General features: G+C 43.5%; 2 protein-coding genes across 2 annotated transcripts; both read right to left on the bottom strand.

Annotated features, from left to right (window-relative positions):
- Window positions 1–3,769: 3,769 nt before the first annotated feature.
- LOC109782431 (leucine-rich repeat receptor protein kinase HPCA1) lies at window positions 3,770–9,284 on the bottom strand. The gene is made up of 17 exons (XM_073511939.1): window positions 9,200–9,284; window positions 8,720–8,794; window positions 8,528–8,627; window positions 8,138–8,212; window positions 7,488–7,559; window positions 7,343–7,414; window positions 7,197–7,268; window positions 7,048–7,116; window positions 6,897–6,971; window positions 6,708–6,779; window positions 6,487–6,621; window positions 5,916–6,427; window positions 5,687–5,845; window positions 5,215–5,354; window positions 4,912–5,131; window positions 4,594–4,826; window positions 3,770–4,505 (listed from the first exon to the last, which is right to left on the bottom strand). The coding sequence occupies exons 1-17, from the start codon at window positions 9,282–9,284 to the stop codon at window positions 4,011–4,013; spliced, it is 2,661 nt and encodes an 886-aa protein (XP_073368040.1). The 3' UTR covers window positions 3,770–4,010.
- Window positions 9,285–10,076: 792 nt separating this feature from the next.
- Window positions 10,077–16,571, bottom strand: LOC109782432 (leucine-rich repeat receptor protein kinase HPCA1-like). Its single transcript, XM_073511938.1, has 14 exons — window positions 15,545–16,571; window positions 15,198–15,272; window positions 15,018–15,089; window positions 14,761–14,922; window positions 14,582–14,656; window positions 14,430–14,501; window positions 14,268–14,339; window positions 13,625–13,696; window positions 13,323–13,389; window positions 12,472–12,688; window positions 12,169–12,308; window positions 11,827–12,046; window positions 11,521–11,756; window positions 10,077–11,433 (listed from the first exon to the last, which is right to left on the bottom strand). The coding sequence occupies exons 1-14, from the start codon at window positions 15,700–15,702 to the stop codon at window positions 10,936–10,938; spliced, it is 2,136 nt and encodes a 711-aa protein (XP_073368039.1). The 5' UTR covers window positions 15,703–16,571; the 3' UTR covers window positions 10,077–10,935.
- Window positions 16,572–17,687: the final 1,116 nt, after the last annotated feature.

Below are 17,687 nucleotides of genomic sequence, written 5' to 3'. Positions count from 1 at the left end.
CGATCGGCCAAGTGGTGAGACGTGAGGGCGTAAACTTCCCCGGATATAGCCCCTAGGGGCTTGGGTATTCTTGCTGACACCGCACCCTTCGCCAGAACGTTGCCGATGAAGACCGAAGGGATCACACAATAAAAACTTTTGAGAACGTCTACGAAGATGCAGCATTCTCCTCACCTCGCAACACGACGACGGGAGGTGAGGGGAACTGGCGAAAATCATTTTTCTTTTTGTTTTTTAAACACAAACTACTTTTTATTCAAATAGGAACGACACAACTATGGTATGACAAAATGGACTTTGCAAGACAGAAAAATTAACAACCCCTTACACCAATGAGCCGCCATTGACGAGAACCATCCACACCAAGAAGAACATTTATGCAGCAAGGAACCAACAACACTGCCACAAAGACTCCACCAAAGGAATACTCTTTTAGGTTTTTAAGCCTCATGAGCCCCCGGAGCTATCCTGAATCTGAAGACAGTGAATGCACCTTGCAAAGTCCTTGGATCAGTGAGAACTCCATTAGCAAAGAAAGAAATCCTCGTCCGCGTCCATTGTATAAAGTTGTAAAGGAAGAAGAGTGTTATCCATCTTGCAGAAGAACCGTACAACAACAACAAGTTTTGAAGAATGACAACAAATTAAAGCTGAGGACACAAACTTTCACCGACCATTCGCCGCGGCACATCAGACGACGTTAAGATAAGAAGAGACCAGAGAAACCTTACTCCAACATGCCATTGTTCCCCAACTCCTACTTGGCGCCTTAAGGGTCGGTTAGTGTGTATTTTGCTAACCGGCGCATACCCCCTCCACAACACTGGTATCCAGATGGGTCGGCCCATGTAGGGTATTTTCACCGGATTTTCCCATTTTGTTTCCATTTTATTCGTTTTTTATTTTCTTTTTCTTTATTTTTTTCATTTTTAGGTAATCAAATTCCTGAACTTTTCCCAATTTCATGACTTTTTTTCAAATTTGAAATCTTTTCTATTTTTTGTGAACTATTCTTTAAGTTTGAAACTTTTTAAATTTTTTTTTGAACTTTTAATTTCAAATCCGTGAACTCTTTCCCAAATTTTGTGAACTCATTCACATTACGAACTTTTTTCAAATCTTTTTTCCGAACCTTTTTTAAAATTCATGCACTTTTTTCTAATTTCGCAAACTTTTTCTAATCATGAACTTTCCAAGACTTGAACTTTTAAAACATTGTGATTTTTTTTCAAAAAAAATCATTTTCTTGAAATGTCAGAATTTTTTTTTATTTTTTGTGAATTTTCCATTTTTGAAAAGTCAACGATCACTGGTGTTCCGGTCAAGGTCGATGATCGTAGGCCCATCAATCAATCAATTTTTAAAAAAGGAAGAAAGTATAGTTTTCCCCCTCAAACCTCTCTAGTTGAATCAAATTCCCCCCAAAGTCTAAAACTAAAACTGGTTAAATCACCCCCCAACTTTGCAATACCGGAGCAATTAGCCCCTTGAGTGGTTTTGCAAAGGATCGCAGGTGGTTTTGACTAAAGGTTGTTGACTGGGGATATGATGCTGACATGGCAATGAACGAGCAAGACGCCGCCGTGCTGCCCGTACTGCCCCGCCGCGAACAGAGAGTAACAGCCGCCGCCCCATCCAGTAGTAGTACACGGCTGCCACTACTTGCCCGGCGCGATGCTCGCTCCTCAAGAACATTGCGTCGTGGGGCACAAGTTAAGTGACAAGTCAACAACCTATAGTCAAAACCGGTTGCAATCCTTCCCAAAACCACTCGAGGGGCTTATTGATCTGGTATTGCAGAGTTTAGGGGGTGATTTAACCAGTTTTAGACTTTGGGGGGAATTTGATCCACCTAGATGGAAGGGGGAAAACTTACTTTCTTCTTAAAAAGGCTCAGTTGGGCCAGCCCATGTGGCCCTCAAATGCTGATAGCTACAGGCCCGTTGCGTCCGGGGCCTGGTCTGGGCCGTTCAGCTGTAGCGTATGGATTGCCTCAAAAAAGAAAAGAAAAACTCAGTGTATGGAGGAATCTCCCCAAGCACCCGCACCGCACGGCCCGCACACGATCTGGCGGCACTCGTACCAATTAAACATTAAACGGCTAGTCAACTACCAGCCAAACTCCACTTAAACATTGAATAAAATACAAAAAAACTAAAAACTCACCCGCACGCTGCCCTAGTCCTTGCCGCCATCTTTGCCGTCATCGTCGCTAGTGAGGTTGATGAAGGATAACGACGACCCAGCCCACGGGAATGCGCTCTCCAACGCCGCCTCCTTCGGTGTCTGCTCTGACAACGGCATTGCTGCGCGGCGGGCGCGCCCCTCTTCCTCTTGCTCGTAGCGCTCTGCCTCCTGTTCCCGTGCCTAGCGGGCGCGGCGCTCCTCCTCCGCGTGCTTGGCCTGCATCTGGCGCTCGCCGTCGACCCGCTCCTCCACCAGCCAATGTTGCCTCCATCACTCCAGTGAGCCGCCTCCTCCTCCGGCAGCGTGTCCATGTGGACGGAAGGTGCGCTCACCCACTTGCAGACAACGTCGGTCCACATGTACGTCTCCTCGAGCCAAGTGGGCGTCGTGGGCGTGCGCTTGGGCTCAAGGACAGGCGGCGGTAGCGGTGGCGGGGGGTAGACCGAGTCCCCCGCCGCCGACAGCGCGAGAGCCTCTTCCAGGCCGTCCCAGTGCACGTCCTCGTCGCGCCGGCTCTCCTCAATGGCGCACTGCATCGCCACCTCCAGTGCGGTCTCGTAGGCCGCCTCTTCCTCCTCCGGCTTGACCTCGGTGGGCGGTGGCACATAGTGGCGGTTGAGCTGCATGCCGCCACGGCGGGCAACGTCGTGCTCCATCGCAAACCAGGCCTCCCAGTTGGGGGATTCCGGCACGTAGGCTAGGAGACGCCGCTGCTCCAGCATAAGGAGGGCACGACACCAGCACACCTCCTCTGCGTGCGCCTGCGACGACTGCGACACTGCCGGCATGGGGATGTGGTGCGGGTTCAGATGCCAACTGTGGGGCAGGTTGACATTCGGGGTACGACAGTGCTGGCGGTACTGTCAGTGCCATCACGCTTGGTGCATGGGGATGCACAACCTCTCCCGTGGCCCGCCGCGTGGAGGAGCCGGCGACGGTAGCAAAGAAGGCGCGCGGGACGAGCAGGCGGCGGGGGTGAGGTTGCCCTTGTTCTTGCCGAAGAACCCCATGACGAGCTAGGGTTTTGTGGTCGCCGACGAGAAAGCACGTATGGCCAGATGTGGACGGGGGAGAAGTGGATGAGGTCACCCCGTGCTTGCATTTAAAAACGATGACACACCAGATGCTTCCACACGCTATCATACGAGCACGAGTTAGGCGGACGCATTTATTACAACAACATGTGATGGTTGTGCGGCCGATATGTAGGCCTGTAATAGACACTAAACGAACGTGTGACTTGTGTCTGCGTGGACGTAAACCGGGCTTAAATTTGGGCGTGAAATGCATCACCGAGTCGGACCCTGTTTGGGTCGGGTCGGCGCGTTGGGCCCGGTGTTCGGATCATTTGGTCTTTGGGTCACGGGCTCACGGCAGGGAGAGCCGGCGCGGAGGTAGCGGCACGGAGGCGGAAGACGGAGTGGAGCAGAGACGAACCCCTCCAAAGCGCACGCCCGCACGCACGGGGCACGGCCGTCCGCGTCCGCCTCACCGACCGACCAGGTTCGTCCGCATTTCCCCTCCCTCGCGCTCGTCGAAACCCCTGCCCTAACACACCAACGGCCGCAAATCGAAACGCACTCTTAATTCGAAGCTGCGATCTACCATCACGAGTTTAGAGCAGCTTCGATTCCATTAGCCATTGCTTTATTTAACGTTACACAGACGAATTCACCGTCGACCGTTGGTTGATCTGGTCTTAAGCTAATCGGGCATTCGAGCCATGGCCTTCAAATTTGGGCGGATTGCATGTTCCAACGACTGATTAGGAAAAAAAATGTCCATAAAATGTCCACTGAGTAGGCAAAGAGCGTGCGGGGAGCTTAGTGCCGAGTTCCACGGTGGGACCGGGAGGGTTCTTCCGATATGATGCTGCTGCTGCTGCTCGATCCGGTCACAACCACCGCACCGCCGTATGGGCCTCCGGTGGCTTGCCCTGCGTGCTCGAACTCCGTGACAGACGAGCCGGATGAGCTCAGCCCCTCATTGTGGAGCATCGTCTCGATTTCCTTCACCACCGAGCTCATCGTGGGCCGTTTTGAAGCCGACTCCTCCACGCACTCCATGGCCAGCTGCACGAACCTTCTGAACCCGGCCGACTTGGCGGCGTCGTGGATGGCCGGGTCGATGATGCCCTGCAAGCCGTAGTAGTCGTGCTCGTTGGGATCTATGGCAATCCTGAACTCCCGGACGATGTATCTGCCCTTTGTTATGGGCAGCCTGGCGCTTAGTAGCTCAAGCATGACGACGCCGAAGCTGTAGACGTCGCTCTTCTCCGATAGCTGCTGCGTCATATAGTACTCGGGGTCCAGATAGCCCTACGAAATGAAATGTAGCCGTCAAGGATAAGAGTAACCAATGAAATCTGTACACAAATTGGTAGACAATGGTAAGCAGAGCATTTACAAGTGTTCCCTTGACTTGAGTAGAAACGTGTCCCTTTTCGGTATCCGCAACTAGCTTCGACAGACCAAAATCAGCAACCTTTGCTTTCAGATTGTCATCCAAAAGGATATTTGTGGACTTTATATCTCTGTGGATAATAGGTGGATCAGCAAGTTCGTGAAGATACGCCAGTCCTCTAGCTGAGCCAAGAGCAATCCTGAGCCTCTTCTTCCAGTCCAGGTAAATTCCCCTTGCTGAGTCAAAATTGCAAGTTGTGAAGGAGAAGAAGCACAAATTTTACTTACTTTTAGGCTTATGAACTATCCTCTGTATACATACCTTGCAAGTTCTCTCGCAGTGTACCATTAGAAACATATTCATACACTAGCATCTGCTCCCCTTGTTCATAGCAAAATCCTATCAGGCTTACTAGGTTCCTGTGATGAACCCTGGACAGCAGTTCAATCTCATTCTTGAACTCCACCGCACCTTGCTTTGATCCATACTCCGCTCTTTTTATTGCAACACCTGTTCCATCCTCAATCGTTCCCTTGTAAACCTTTCACATGAGGTAAACCGTTAGATTAGCTGTATGTAAATCTTCTTGGAAAAATGTTAATCAATAACTATGTAGTTATTTACCTTTCCGTAGCCTCCTGATCCTATTTCATGACTTTCTGAGAAATTGTTGGTGCAGTTCTTCAGTTCATCAAAAGAGAAGAACCTGGCTCCTTTGAGCTGTGGAGCACCTCCACTATCTTTTTGAGCAACTCCCCATGAAGCTTAAATTTAGATGTAAATGGAGTAAAATCAGTAAAGTTTCATCAATCTACAAAAGTTTGTCAGCTTTCCCTTTATCACTGCTGTGAGTATTTGTTAGCTAAGCGCTTGCTGTCAGAACCATTAGTATGAACGGTTGTAAGCTTGGACACCTAACAGTGGGGTTGCAAGAAAAAAAGGGCCCAGTTGTTATTGCTTTGTTGTGTTATAATGTGCTATGTATCTACTTAGTTATCTGCAATCTTTGTCAATTCTAGTAATATATAGTGTCATGTCTCGGCAGAATCGACAGCTGCATAGTTGGAATTGCAATTCACATTCTTTGGAACCTTACCGAATGGATTTGCTCGTCCTGATGATTGTTCTGGCCTTCTCTTTTTCAGTATAGCAAATGTCGCCCCGGACATTAGGGCAAGCAGAAGAAAACTGCAGCCTACTGCAGTTCCAGCTATAGCACGTTTGCTCATTTGAGATTTCCCACTGCCAACACCACCTGAGATAGGAAGTACCAGTGAATTTCTTATGTAAATATGGACATAATTTACATTGATGATGTTGGATACCTGAAAATGAGACATATGTATCTCCAATGAAGTAATAAGGTCCAAAAATACTTGGTGGCTTATAAGTTTGGTTGCTAAAAGCAAAGCCAATCCTTATCAGTTCTGACGTAGCGAAGGATGTCCCTGTTGATGGAAACAGACTCACTTGAACTTGAAGGTAGTCATCACTGCTGAAAAGGACATCAGAAAGGAAAACTGCACCAGGGCGCAGTCCCAGCTCTTTCCAGAGACTAGTTTCCAGTTGCTGAAAAGTCGTTCTGTCACTCGGGTCAGCGAACAATGGCGCTCTGAAGATCATCTTGCCCGTGTAAGGATAGGCACAACTGCAAGTTGCAGGGTCTAGACTTTGATCACCGGAACATGTGGTTGAACCACATTGGGTTATATTGGTGCTGTATGATATCAGGCCCTCTTGCTGAAGGCTGCAAAAGAAGCGGCTCGAGGTATCTGAATCCAAGCACACAGGATTCCCCACAAGTCTGCGAATAGGTGAAAAGGCAATGCTAGTGAATTAATGGAATACAGAGGGAATGTTTAGATCTTGGTTCTAGAATATGCAGGTACTGCTCACACAAGGGTCTTGTTGTAGCTTGGTGTTATGTTGACTGCAAATATGCGATTGTTAAGGAGATTCACGATCTTCAGTTGTTGGGTGATGTTGCCAGTCACCTCTAGTGTTCCATTCAGTGCGTTGTTGCTTAGTATACTGTCTGATCAGCGAAAAAGAGGAAAACATGAGAAACTTCTATGTTCACGATAATTCATTAATGTTACATGTCGCCAGAAAATTACACTCGCTGCAGATTGGATAGGGTGAAGAGCCTTCTGGGAACTGGGCCGGAGAGTCCTCCAGATTCTATTGCTCTGCATATTAAGGTGTCAAGGTAACAAATTGTGATTGAGGGAGAAACATATTACTGACTAATGACTACCGTGAGGGAACACCAGATGATCAGTAGTGCACAGTATTAATTTACTCACACTGAAGTAAGAGACTGTAAAGTTGAGAACCAGTTCGGTGCTACTGATGGATCGAACGAATTGTTGCTTAAGTCCCTGGGTGTGCAGATAAAATTGATCAGAACAGCGTACATCATAGAAGTTTGCAGAAAACAATGCAGACGTTTCTTACACCACGTTTAGTTTGCTCAGGCTACTGAGATCTGGTATTGTCCCATTCAGCTGGTTGTTTGCTAAATTGCTGCAGAAAAAGAATTACACCACATGAGATAAATATATTATTCTTTTTGGTTACGGGTTATCACAATTCACGCTACTTACAGGAGATTTAGGTTGTCTAGCTTGCTGATGTTGGCTGGAACTTCTCCTGTGAAATTGTTCCTGTCTAATCGGCTATGGAAGATGCAAAGGGGTTCAACAATAGCAACTAGAATATGTTGGAAGAAAGACATTGCCCATATACTTACATGATTTTGAGGGTTGCGATGCCACCAAGCTCAGGCGGGATAGGACCAGACAATTGATTGTGGTCAAATAATCTGAGGAAGTTCAACAAAGTAGTCAGTGTAACATGTGTAGTGCTACTAAAAATGAAAATTGGTACTTCCTTACATGTGCTCGAGGATCATGCTAGAGTTGAAGAGGCCAGCAAGACTACCACTTAACTGATTCTTGTTAAAATGGCTGTTGATTTATTGGAGATAAGCATCAGTATGGTATGAAAAACAAAGCGACTTAAATTTCAGTTACAAAAAGTGACTTAACACTTCATATTGATCATGCATTCTTTATTCAGGCTGAAGGAAGAAATGTTAGAGGGACTTACAAATGTTTGGTGTGTGTAAGTAGGTCAAGTCCTGGAGAACCACCTGAGGAAATTGGAATAGATCCAGAAAGCTGGTTATCTGCCAGGTCTAGCCAAAAGAGGTTTGAGAGTAGACCAAACGATGGAGGAATCCCGCCTGTGAAGTTGTTTGAATTCAGCGCCCTACAGAGAAATTGTTGCAGAGCAAATTGCATCTCATTAGTACAACCAAAGTATCAGCAGAGCTTAATAATAATGTGAGAATGACTAAGGCTTTGTATGTGTCTAATAGTTCTTACAAGAACGAGAGCTGCGGCAAGTTTCCTAATACTTGGATGCCTCCTGTGAAGCTGCAGCCAGCCAAGATCCTGAGAAGCACAGTGCAGTAGGGTAGGCCAGTGATTGATGTATCCCAAATATGCAAGATAAGGATTTGCTAATGGTCATGTAGGCATACAGTGTTGTGAGCTTCTTGAGATTCCTGATAGCATCAGGCAGTGGGCCACCAATTCCAATGTTGAAGGAGAGATCCCTGCAAGCACCCTAAAGTATGAGCAAAAACAGTATATTATATTTTATCGAGGTAAATTAGCCAGTTCTTTTTTCTAAACTTGCTACATATGTAACGTCAGGTTTTTGTTTTATTAGTATAGCTGATATCTTCTCTGTTAAAATGTTATAAGCTCTGCACCTTTACCATCTGGAAACAAAGAATTCATGTTTATGTTTTCTTTAAGCAGTCAAAATCTCCAGAATCTTCTGATATACTCCAACATTTGAAGCAGAAAATGTACTCTTACTATTGATGATTAATAAACTTGAATGATTTTAAGGGTACGTAACTCACAGGTAAACAAGCTCATTGAGTTGGCCTATGCTGTTGCTTAATGTGCCTTGAGCGTCAATAATGCCTGAAAGCCTCCTGGAAACAGGGATGCCAAATTTAACTGGATGATAGGTGAAATTAAAACATCATTAGTTAGTACTCACAGTGACGTCACCCGCCCCTTGTCGCACGTAACCCCGTCCCATGGTGTACCACATGGATCATTTGATGCTTTCCAGTTTGATGGGAAGTCCTGCCATCCACTGATGAAAGACTGGAGCGCAGCCACTGACAATGCGTATTGATGTTATTATTCAGGAATTTACAGACCACTGACTTAAGCTATATTATCTGCATGGTGCCATATCTTCCTTTTATTGTCAGTTGCTCTGCATCATGCTAATGTTATGCAGATAAATAAGAAAATTTGCGAACTTGGAGAATATGAAAGGAGATGATATTGAATGAACTATTTGATATGGTGTTTATGATAGTACGATTGCATTATGCACTTGAATGCCATCTCTATTTTGTAGATAGAACAAAATTATTTTTCATACTAGTATGGCAGATAGAAAACATTTCATCTAAATACTTGTGTGGCTTGTCACCTTCAATATGATGAAGCTAAATCTTTGCAATGAAAGTAATCTAAGAAGAGAAAGGTACAGAAATTAGATTTATCATAGTTACCATCTTGAGGATCTGTATCACAGAGTCGCATAGGTATACTGGCCAACAGCATCAACAGCAGCAGAAACTTTCTCAACGCCTCCATTCTCAGAGCCTATGGGGATTACCTATGGGGATCACAATTTAGAAACACTCGAGTGGCAACAAACTGCAAAGCTGCTTGTGAAAGCTTCTTTGCAAGAACCCAAATGGAGGAGCATTCTAAGATGAACGCCAAAGCCTTGCTCTTTGGAAGGACATTTTCTCAAGAATAGGTCAACCGAATTTGTACCTGTTTGCATATTCCGCATGATACTTGGCCCAGCTGCTGGTTTTGTTGCCAAAAGGGAGAGATGGTCTCGAGGTGATCGAAAGGCAAGTAAAACAACCAAGTTGCATAAGGATTACTGACTGTTCCGTCGGTGTTATTTATTAACCTTTTCTAGACGGGCTGAGGACCTTCACGGGTCTAGGCTTTGCTTTGATCTTTGGTGGCTTGATACAGGTAACAGCTTTCATCCAACCAACCTGTTTCCTTTAAACGATGAAGTCGGGATGCTCTTTGGAGTTGGGACAACTGTTCCTTGTCTTTTCTCGGTTGAAATTAACGTCGCTGTGATGAAGTGATTCTTATATTCCGATATATACTTTCTTGTTAAGTAGCTAATAATATTATATTCTTTTGGTACAGCATATGTTGGTGGGGGCTGAAATAACAATGCCAAGGATTTGGAAGCTCTGATAGTGACAAAGTCATTGGTTTGCTCTTCCATTATTTGTGCAAAGGTACTTCCCCGTTTTGCCCCTTTTAATTTAAATTTATTCTGGGTAAAATATCTGTGTTTTTATCATTTGGCATACATGTCTTTGATGTGCCATTTTGCCAAATGAGTGCAGATGCGACATTATACGTAGGGACTAGAGTTATTGACCAATGTTCCAATAAGAAAAGTGCAGTGAAGGTGCATGGTAATCGAGGCAGTATTATCTTTGTGACTGGTTATGCAATCATAAGAAAGATGCTTCAATGTACACGGTCACAATGCATCTTCTAATTTTGTTTTTCATCAATATAGTTGACTAAATTGTTTTTCTCACTAATACTGTATTATATCTGCAGACCACCCACCAATGCCAACCACTTTACGACCTCACTCCAACAGGACCTTAGACTTCACAGTTATTCATTAACCTCAACGGCCAATCAGAGGCTATTAGTTTACTAAAAAAAGTGGCCATTAATGGTTAAATATATGTTGTGAAATGGCATTTTGTCGTTTTGAAAAAAAAACTACGGTTGAGATTGCATCCGCTAATTACTCAAATCAGAAATCGGATGAACGATTCAAGTCAGTGAAGGATGTTTCTAGGCTTGATGATGGATTGGAACTGTATGCTGGAGATGCACAATGTTCTTCCTTTTAGCAGATACTCCCTCTTTAAAGAAATATAAGAGCATTTAGATCACTAAAGTAGTGATCTAAACGCTCTTATACAGAGGGAGTATCATTCATTTTAATTTTAGGTTATCGATAGAAAAAGAACAGGTCATGAATGTTATGATATTATCGATAGATCATTCTCTCTGTCATATCTTAAGAAAACAATTTGCAAGTGCCTGCTTATAACATATTCCACCTCGGTTATATCAACAGATAGGAAAATGAATATTGTACGATAAATGTCTTGTGTCCTATTCACTTGGACCATGCACCAAAAACAATGAGTAGAGATAAGCAAGAACCAATACATAGTTCCTACTTTGGTTCAACAGCTGAGTATGAATATACACTATTGTAATCAAAAGCACTGCTGCTGCTGCTGTCATCTTTCATAGGAGAGTGTTCCTCTTGGCCTCTACCTGTTGCATCTCCAAAATGTTCAGTTGACAAAGATGCTGAATTTAACAACGGCCCCCCTTCATTCTGTAAAATTGTCTCAAGTTCCTTGACCACATCATTCATTGACGGGCGGTCAGCAGCAGATTCTTCTACACATTCCATAGCCAATTGCACGAATCTCCTGAAGCCAACTAATTTAGCTGAATCCCTGATTGCTGGATCAATTAGGCTCTTCAAGCCATAGTACTCTTGATCATACTGGTCTATTGCGGTCCTGATCTCACGGACAATGTACTTACCCTTCTCTATGGGCTGCCTGGAAGTTAATAGCTCTAGCATGACAACTCCAAAGCTATAGACATCACTCTTCTCGGAGAGCTGTTGAGTCATGTAGTACTCAGGATCCAAATAACCCTAGTATTTCGATATAAAAGATAAATTAGCAAGAAATCTTGTTTTCCCAAAAGAAACTATGCACTTATAATTCTCAGAATCACTTACCAATGTTCCCTTCACTTGGGTTGAAACATGTCCCTTTTGCGTGTCAGACACTAGTTTCGAAAGACCAAAATCAGCTACCTTTGCAGTTAGACTTTCGTCCAAAAGTATATTGGTTGATTTTATATCTCTGTGAATAATTGGTGGATTAGCAAGTTCATGAAGGTATGCCAGGCCTTTAGCAGACCCAATTGCGATCTTAAGTCGCTTCATCCAATCCAACTGTATCCCTCCTTTACCTGAAGATTAGCAATGGTTAAATCGTATGTCCTTGTTTAGGAGATAGTTGTAAAGATGAAGAGAGTGTACCCATCAAGTTGTCCCTGAGTGTCCCATTGGAAATATACTCATAAACCAACATCTGCTCCCCTTGTTCATAGCAGAAACCTACTAAGCTCACTAGGTTCTTGTGATGCACTCTGGACAGGAGTTCAATCTCATTCTTGAACTCAGCTGCACCTTGCATGGATCCTTGCTGTGCGCGTTTTATTGCAGCTATTTGCCCATTCGCAATCTTTCCTTTGTAAACCTTTAAACATATAAATATGACATTAGATGCTTTTTTTTTTGGGGGGGGGGGGGGGGGGGGGGGGAATGCTTCTGTAAACTTTTACTTGTGTCTAGGAATATGTGAGCAAAGAAATCAGTTACCTTTCCATATCCTCCAGATCCTATCTCATGAGTTTCTGAGAAATTATTGGTGCATTTCTTCAGCTCCTCAAATACAAAATATCTTGCTCCTTTCAATTGTGGTACGTCTCCGTTATCTTTACCACCTGCTCCCCATGATGCTGTGGTATCAAAATATTAACAAGATCAAATTAGCAAACATGTTATGACACTTTTAAATGCTTATGATTATCTTGCTTTTTTTTTCTGCCATGTGTAGAGAACTAAAAAATAGCTTATTCAAGTTGGACATTTATTTATGGATGCGACAAAATAAATGATTACCAAATGGATTAGTAGTCCGCTCTACTGCCTCCTTGGCTATTTTCTTCTGCCGTAGAGCATATATTGCTACCAGAACAAGACCGACAATAAGGACAAAGCCAGCAATTGCTATTCCAATTATTACACCTTTGCGCATTGAGGATTTTTTACCGCTTGGGACTGAAATGGACAAGTTACGTAAGGCTTGGAGACATATCAAATAAAAGAGAATATAATTCTATGCAGTGTGCATACTTGCAAAGTATGGGATTGCTGTGAAGTAATATGGTCCAAATTGAGTTGGAGCTTTATAAATTTGGTTGGCCAAAACAGAACTGATTCTTATAACTTCTGAGCGATTGAAGCCCATTTCACTGACTGGAAAAAACATCAATCTGAATTTTAGAGGAGCTCCTGGGCTGAAGTCAACATCGGAAAGTGCAACTGATCTTGGAGCTAGGCTAAGGTTCTGTATAAGCGTCGACTCCAATTGTTGGAACAACTCGGGGCTTGTCATGTCAGAGAAGGCAGGTGCTTGGAAGTTCATCACACCCTCGAAGGGGGTAGTGCAAGCACAGTTCTGTGAAGTTTCTGGATTTGGTAACTGACCAGTGGGGCAGGAAATAGCACCACAGGGGCCTGGGCTAGTAGAGTATGACACTTGCTGTTTTTCCTTGAGTGTGCAGAAATTGATATTTTCTAGGCATGCAGGATTCCCTGTTAGTCTGGATGAGAACAGAAAAGATGGGTGAGACACATGCCATGTAGTTGTACAAGTATACCATATGGTGTGATACTTACATTAGGCTACCAGTGTAGCTTGGGTCAACGTTATTAGCATCGATTATTTGATTATTTGTCAAATTAACAACCCGCAGTTTTGAGCTGATTTTACCAGTCATAGTCAGTGAGCCTCCAAGAGTATTCTTAGCTAGTGATCTGCATTAAAATACTAGTTAAAACATGAGAAGACATAAAATTGTTGGTACATTAGGGTGAAATTAGAATTCATGTATTTGCAACAAAAATAATAAAAATATAAATGTAAATAAAGGATGTGAGGTCTTGAGGGACACACAATTATTTCTCAAAATCTGCTGAAATTTACTGAAGAGAAATTTTCAGTTAGATATGGCATTGGAGAAAGTTTTAGCTGGAGTATCGAGGAAATTACATTCTCTGCATCTGTGGGAGGCTGAAAAGAGCGTTGGGTATTGTCCCATTAAGACCATTACCATCCATAAATCTGTAAATTATCCAACCAGAACAACAATGTTATTTAGAATCTAGCTTATTCACGGGTGTGGATTTTGTACACTCAAGGGTCATTGCAAACACTATATCAGTCATTGATACTACCTCGAGATCTTTTCACACATTGCAATAGATGTAGGGCAAGAGTGTGCTTAGATCTGAAGGTTCTATTCATGGCTGATATGGTTTGTGCACTCACCCTTCAGTGTACCTGGGCATTTTCCCTTACTAAACCCATTGCTAATCCTCATACAACTCACAAGGTGTTCAGGGCCGTCGACGTCGAAAACCATCTTGGTGCTCCTGAGCTTGCAAAAGCATTGTTGCTCATGTCCCTGTCCGGAGAGAAAATTGTGTTGAAACAACAGAAGAATCATTAAACTTGAGCATTGATCTAGTTTGTGCCTTACACATAAGTGAGATTAGTTGCATTGGTGAGGTCTGGCACTGCCCCTCTCAATTGGTTACTTGCTAAGCTCCTGTAATAACCAAAGAAGTATTTGCAACATCATTTGGAAGGAAGAGGAGACATTAGTTATTGTTCCTTGTTGATAGCTACTTACAGTTCCATCAGGCTAGTCAGGTTACCGATACTATCAGGTACCGCACCGTAGAATTGGTTATGGTCTAGTCGGCTGAACAAGTACAGTCAGACAAAAAAAAAGTCAATAAAACTGTGCAAAAGGGAGTGCGGGACTAATGAGAATTTATTATCAGGTACGTACATAATTTGAAGTGTTTTGACAAGCCCAAGGGATGGGGGGATTGGTCCATCAAGTTTATTGTTGTCAAATAGGCTGACAATGATTATCAAAACAAGTTAGATGGCATGAAAGAACAGAGGACATTAATAAGTGCAGATGAATACGCTGCTTACACATGTACGAGGTTCATATTGGCACTGAAAAGTTTTCTGTCCATTGGGCCTGTCAACTGGTTCTCGCTAAAATGGCTATTGAATTGGATGGATGGATGAGACAATATGAAAAAAATTAGCACGTTTAAGCTATAATTATTCCTTCCATTCTAGAGCAGGTACAACATTTTAGTACTTACAAATGCTTTGTGGCGACAAGTTTATCCAACCCCGGGTCTGAACCTCTCGAAACTGGGATTTGTCCTGACAATTGATTGGCCGACAAGTCCAACCAAGAGAGATTTGTGAGAAGGCCAAGTTCTGGGGGTATTCTGCCAGTGAATTGATTCATGTTTAGGGCCCTGTATGAGAGTAACTTGTTAATTGATTTGTATCATCTCACGAATCAAATAATGTCATTAAAAAGGTCTGCATTGAAATTTCAGTGAATTCTTACAGGAATGTGAGCTGTCTTAAGTTGCCTATCTCTTGTGGGATGTTACCAGTGAAGCTGCATCCAAGTAAATTCCTGAAGGAAAAACCACACAATATGTCAGCTTTTGCCCTGTCTTTTCTTTTGCTCCTCTCCACCTAACCCAAAGAAGAAGAATGTTTTGTGTATGGTCGATGTTCTTACAGAATGGTGAGCTGCTTCAGATTTCCAATATTTGGGGTAAGTGGACCTCCAAGACTTGGATTGTTAGACAGATCCCTGCATGTAGTTCATATCAGTAGTCTAAAACATATCATGGTTTATATCTGTAGATAATTTTGTAGGCTGTAGTTCCCGTTCCTGGATTCTTATCTGTTACTGCATGTTTTTGTTGAGAAAAAACTGAAGCTTTTATTACTGTATGAAGGGAGTTCTTTTGAAATTGAGGAAGCAATGACTTACAGATACGTCAAAGCGGAGAGTTGATCTATGGCATTGCTTAATGTACCTGCAACATTCATGCTCGATAATCTCCTGCAATTACCAGGTTTCAGCGGATTGTTTCTTGATAAAAGAAGTAAAAAATGACGACTGATAAGTTGAGTTCTAACATTTCTGTCACTCTCCCGCTGGAACAGGAAATTCCATCCCAGGGTTTGCAGGGATCGGATCCTGTCCAGCTTTGTGGTTGATTCCGCCAATTCTTCATCAGTGCTTGAAGTGCGGCAACTGTAGGTTTATCAAGCGAACATTAGAGAGACACTTTAATACCAACAACTCCAGTAATTTAATCTCACTCCTATCATGGATCATATTAGGCACTAATCTTAATCGTATGACAGTAGATGCAAATATCATCATAGAGCATGCAAGATAAGTATTAATCCAAGAAAGGAGGCCTTCTTTGAACTCTGAGTTGTACTGGCGGGAATGAAATATTGTTTCAGTTTCACCTTTTATCCTGAGACCTATTTCTCCATACATTAGCACGAATTCTAAATTTGTTTGATTTGACCTACTGTGCATTTGATCCATTATAGTTTTATTTGTGCTACCTAGCGCAACAAATTGAATTTAAAGATTACAAAGGGCTTAATAGTTAACCACTAATGCTACCGAATTGAAAAACTTTACCATAATCTTGATGCCACATACTACCATGATGCTGATATTTTTTCTCTGTCGGAATTCATTATAAGTAATAAATCATCTTCATCTTATGGTACAGGCTGAACTAATCTGGCTCACCTTCTTCTCAGGCCAATGGCCACTCGGTGAGCGACTTATCCTCAAAAGAAGGCAACTTTCTTCCTATTAACCCAATGAGAAAAACGAAGGACTGGCTTACCATCTTGGGGGTTCGTCTCGCTGGAGCCTGACTGAAGGCACAGCAAGAGCAAGAACAGAAGTAGCACCCACTGCATCGCCACTCAGCCGTGTTGTCCTGGCCTCCACAGCAGATCAAGATCACGTCAAACCAGAAGCAGTTTCGATGGATGTTCTTGTAGGAAAAGCCTACCCAATTGGCAAATTTGCGGAGGAGCTATCAGGTACCAAACGGCGCACCCTCCTTCTTGAGGTTAGTAACAAAGCCAGGCAAATCAAACAGCCATTCAAATAAAACCATCTCATATATAGCTTGCTTCAAAAAAAAAAAAAAGCTTGCTTCAGGGAATTATTAGCAGGCATTGCCTATCGGACTGCTTACCAGGTCCAACAGATATGCAGGTAGTAAAACGCATGCACACAAGGTTATTGGTGGCCTTGGCCTTATAAGACTTATAAACAAGTCGTAGCAAGAGCTCTCGGTTGAACTGATCAAAAGATGTGATGGTTGAAGCAAACGTTTGTGTATTGCATTTGAGTAGTGGGGGCAGGTGCTTCTTGCCTATCCGTGTGCGGCCTTATCTGCGCGGCACCTTATGTTATGCATTGCTCTTGCTCGGCATTGGCTCAGTCGTTAACTTTGCGGGTAGCTGGGTATCACTCTTGGCTTGGGTAGCTGGGTACTGCTGGGTTTTGTACGTTTTTCGGTCCATATCGTTGTGTTTTTAGTTAACACGTCGATAATTTTTGTGATTAAAAAACACGTAGATACGGCAATAAGTTGGATTATGCGTGCTTGGCCACATGTCACACTGGATGTGCTGCTCGACTGTTGTACTTAACAATTCCGTTTCTCCTTGTGCAGGTGAATCTCAGGTTGGGTCAAGAACTCAAGCTGCCTGCCACTGCTGATGTTGATATGGCATGAGGGCATGTATCGATGAATTATGCCAACGACTGCGCCCATGGTTGGTCAGTAAACCCTGTTTGACATGGTCACCATCTATTAGTTTATTTTTGTCCGTTCTCTCGAATCAGAGACAGTAGTCAGTTTAAATATAAATGTGTGCCATTTTCCCCAAAATGATGAAATGTTTCTGTAGCTTTCTGCAGGGCACTACGGTCTTCATGGGACCTTGGATGGTCTGGCGTGACATGTACCATGAAGTATGCGGTGCCCTACCACGAGCCAAACTAATGGGAAAAAATGGGCCAGGACGGCGAAGCTTTGGATCTACATGGCCGGCATATTTGCTTGCTTTGTCGCCGTTGCTGAGAGCCGACGCGTGATGTCGAGGCAGGCAACGCCATGGGACATTTTGGAGAACAAACACGAGGTTGCGCGCGGAAAGATCCCTGCGCGTGTGG

This window comes from Aegilops tauschii, chromosome 3 (assembly GCF_002575655.3).
Source record: "Aegilops tauschii subsp. strangulata cultivar AL8/78 chromosome 3, Aet v6.0, whole genome shotgun sequence".
NCBI lineage: Eukaryota > Viridiplantae > Streptophyta > Magnoliopsida > Poales > Poaceae > Aegilops > Aegilops tauschii.
Note: the sequence above shows the minus strand (reverse complement) of the source record. Positions and strands in the feature narration are given on the sequence as shown.

What these genes read in the sequence shown, in the direction of transcription:
- LOC109782431 (XM_073511939.1), bottom strand. Translation starts at nt 9,284, where the DNA reads ATGGAGGCGTTGAGAAAGTTTCTGCTGCTGTTGATGCTGTTGGCCAGT. An exon ending in GATCAGGAGGCTACGGAAAG is followed by an intron (nt 5,132 to 5,214) that starts GTAAATAACTAC and finishes CTCATGTGAAAG; the next exon opens with GTTTACAAGGGAACGATTGA. An exon ending in ACTGCGAGAGAACTTGCAAG is followed by an intron (nt 4,827 to 4,911) that starts GTATGTATACAG and finishes ATTTTGACTCAG; the next exon opens with CAAGGGGAATTTACCTGGAC.
- LOC109782432 (XM_073511938.1), bottom strand. Translation starts at nt 15,702, where the DNA reads ATGAAGAATTGGCGGAATCAACCACAAAGCTGGACAGGATCCGATCCC. An exon ending in TTAAGACAGCTCACATTCCT is followed by an intron (nt 14,923 to 15,017) that starts GTAAGAATTCAC and finishes ACTCTCATACAG; the next exon opens with GGCCCTAAACATGAATCAAT. An exon ending in AATATGAACCTCGTACATGT is followed by an intron (nt 14,502 to 14,581) that starts GTAAGCAGCGTA and finishes AATCATTGTCAG; the next exon opens with CCTATTTGACAACAATAAAC.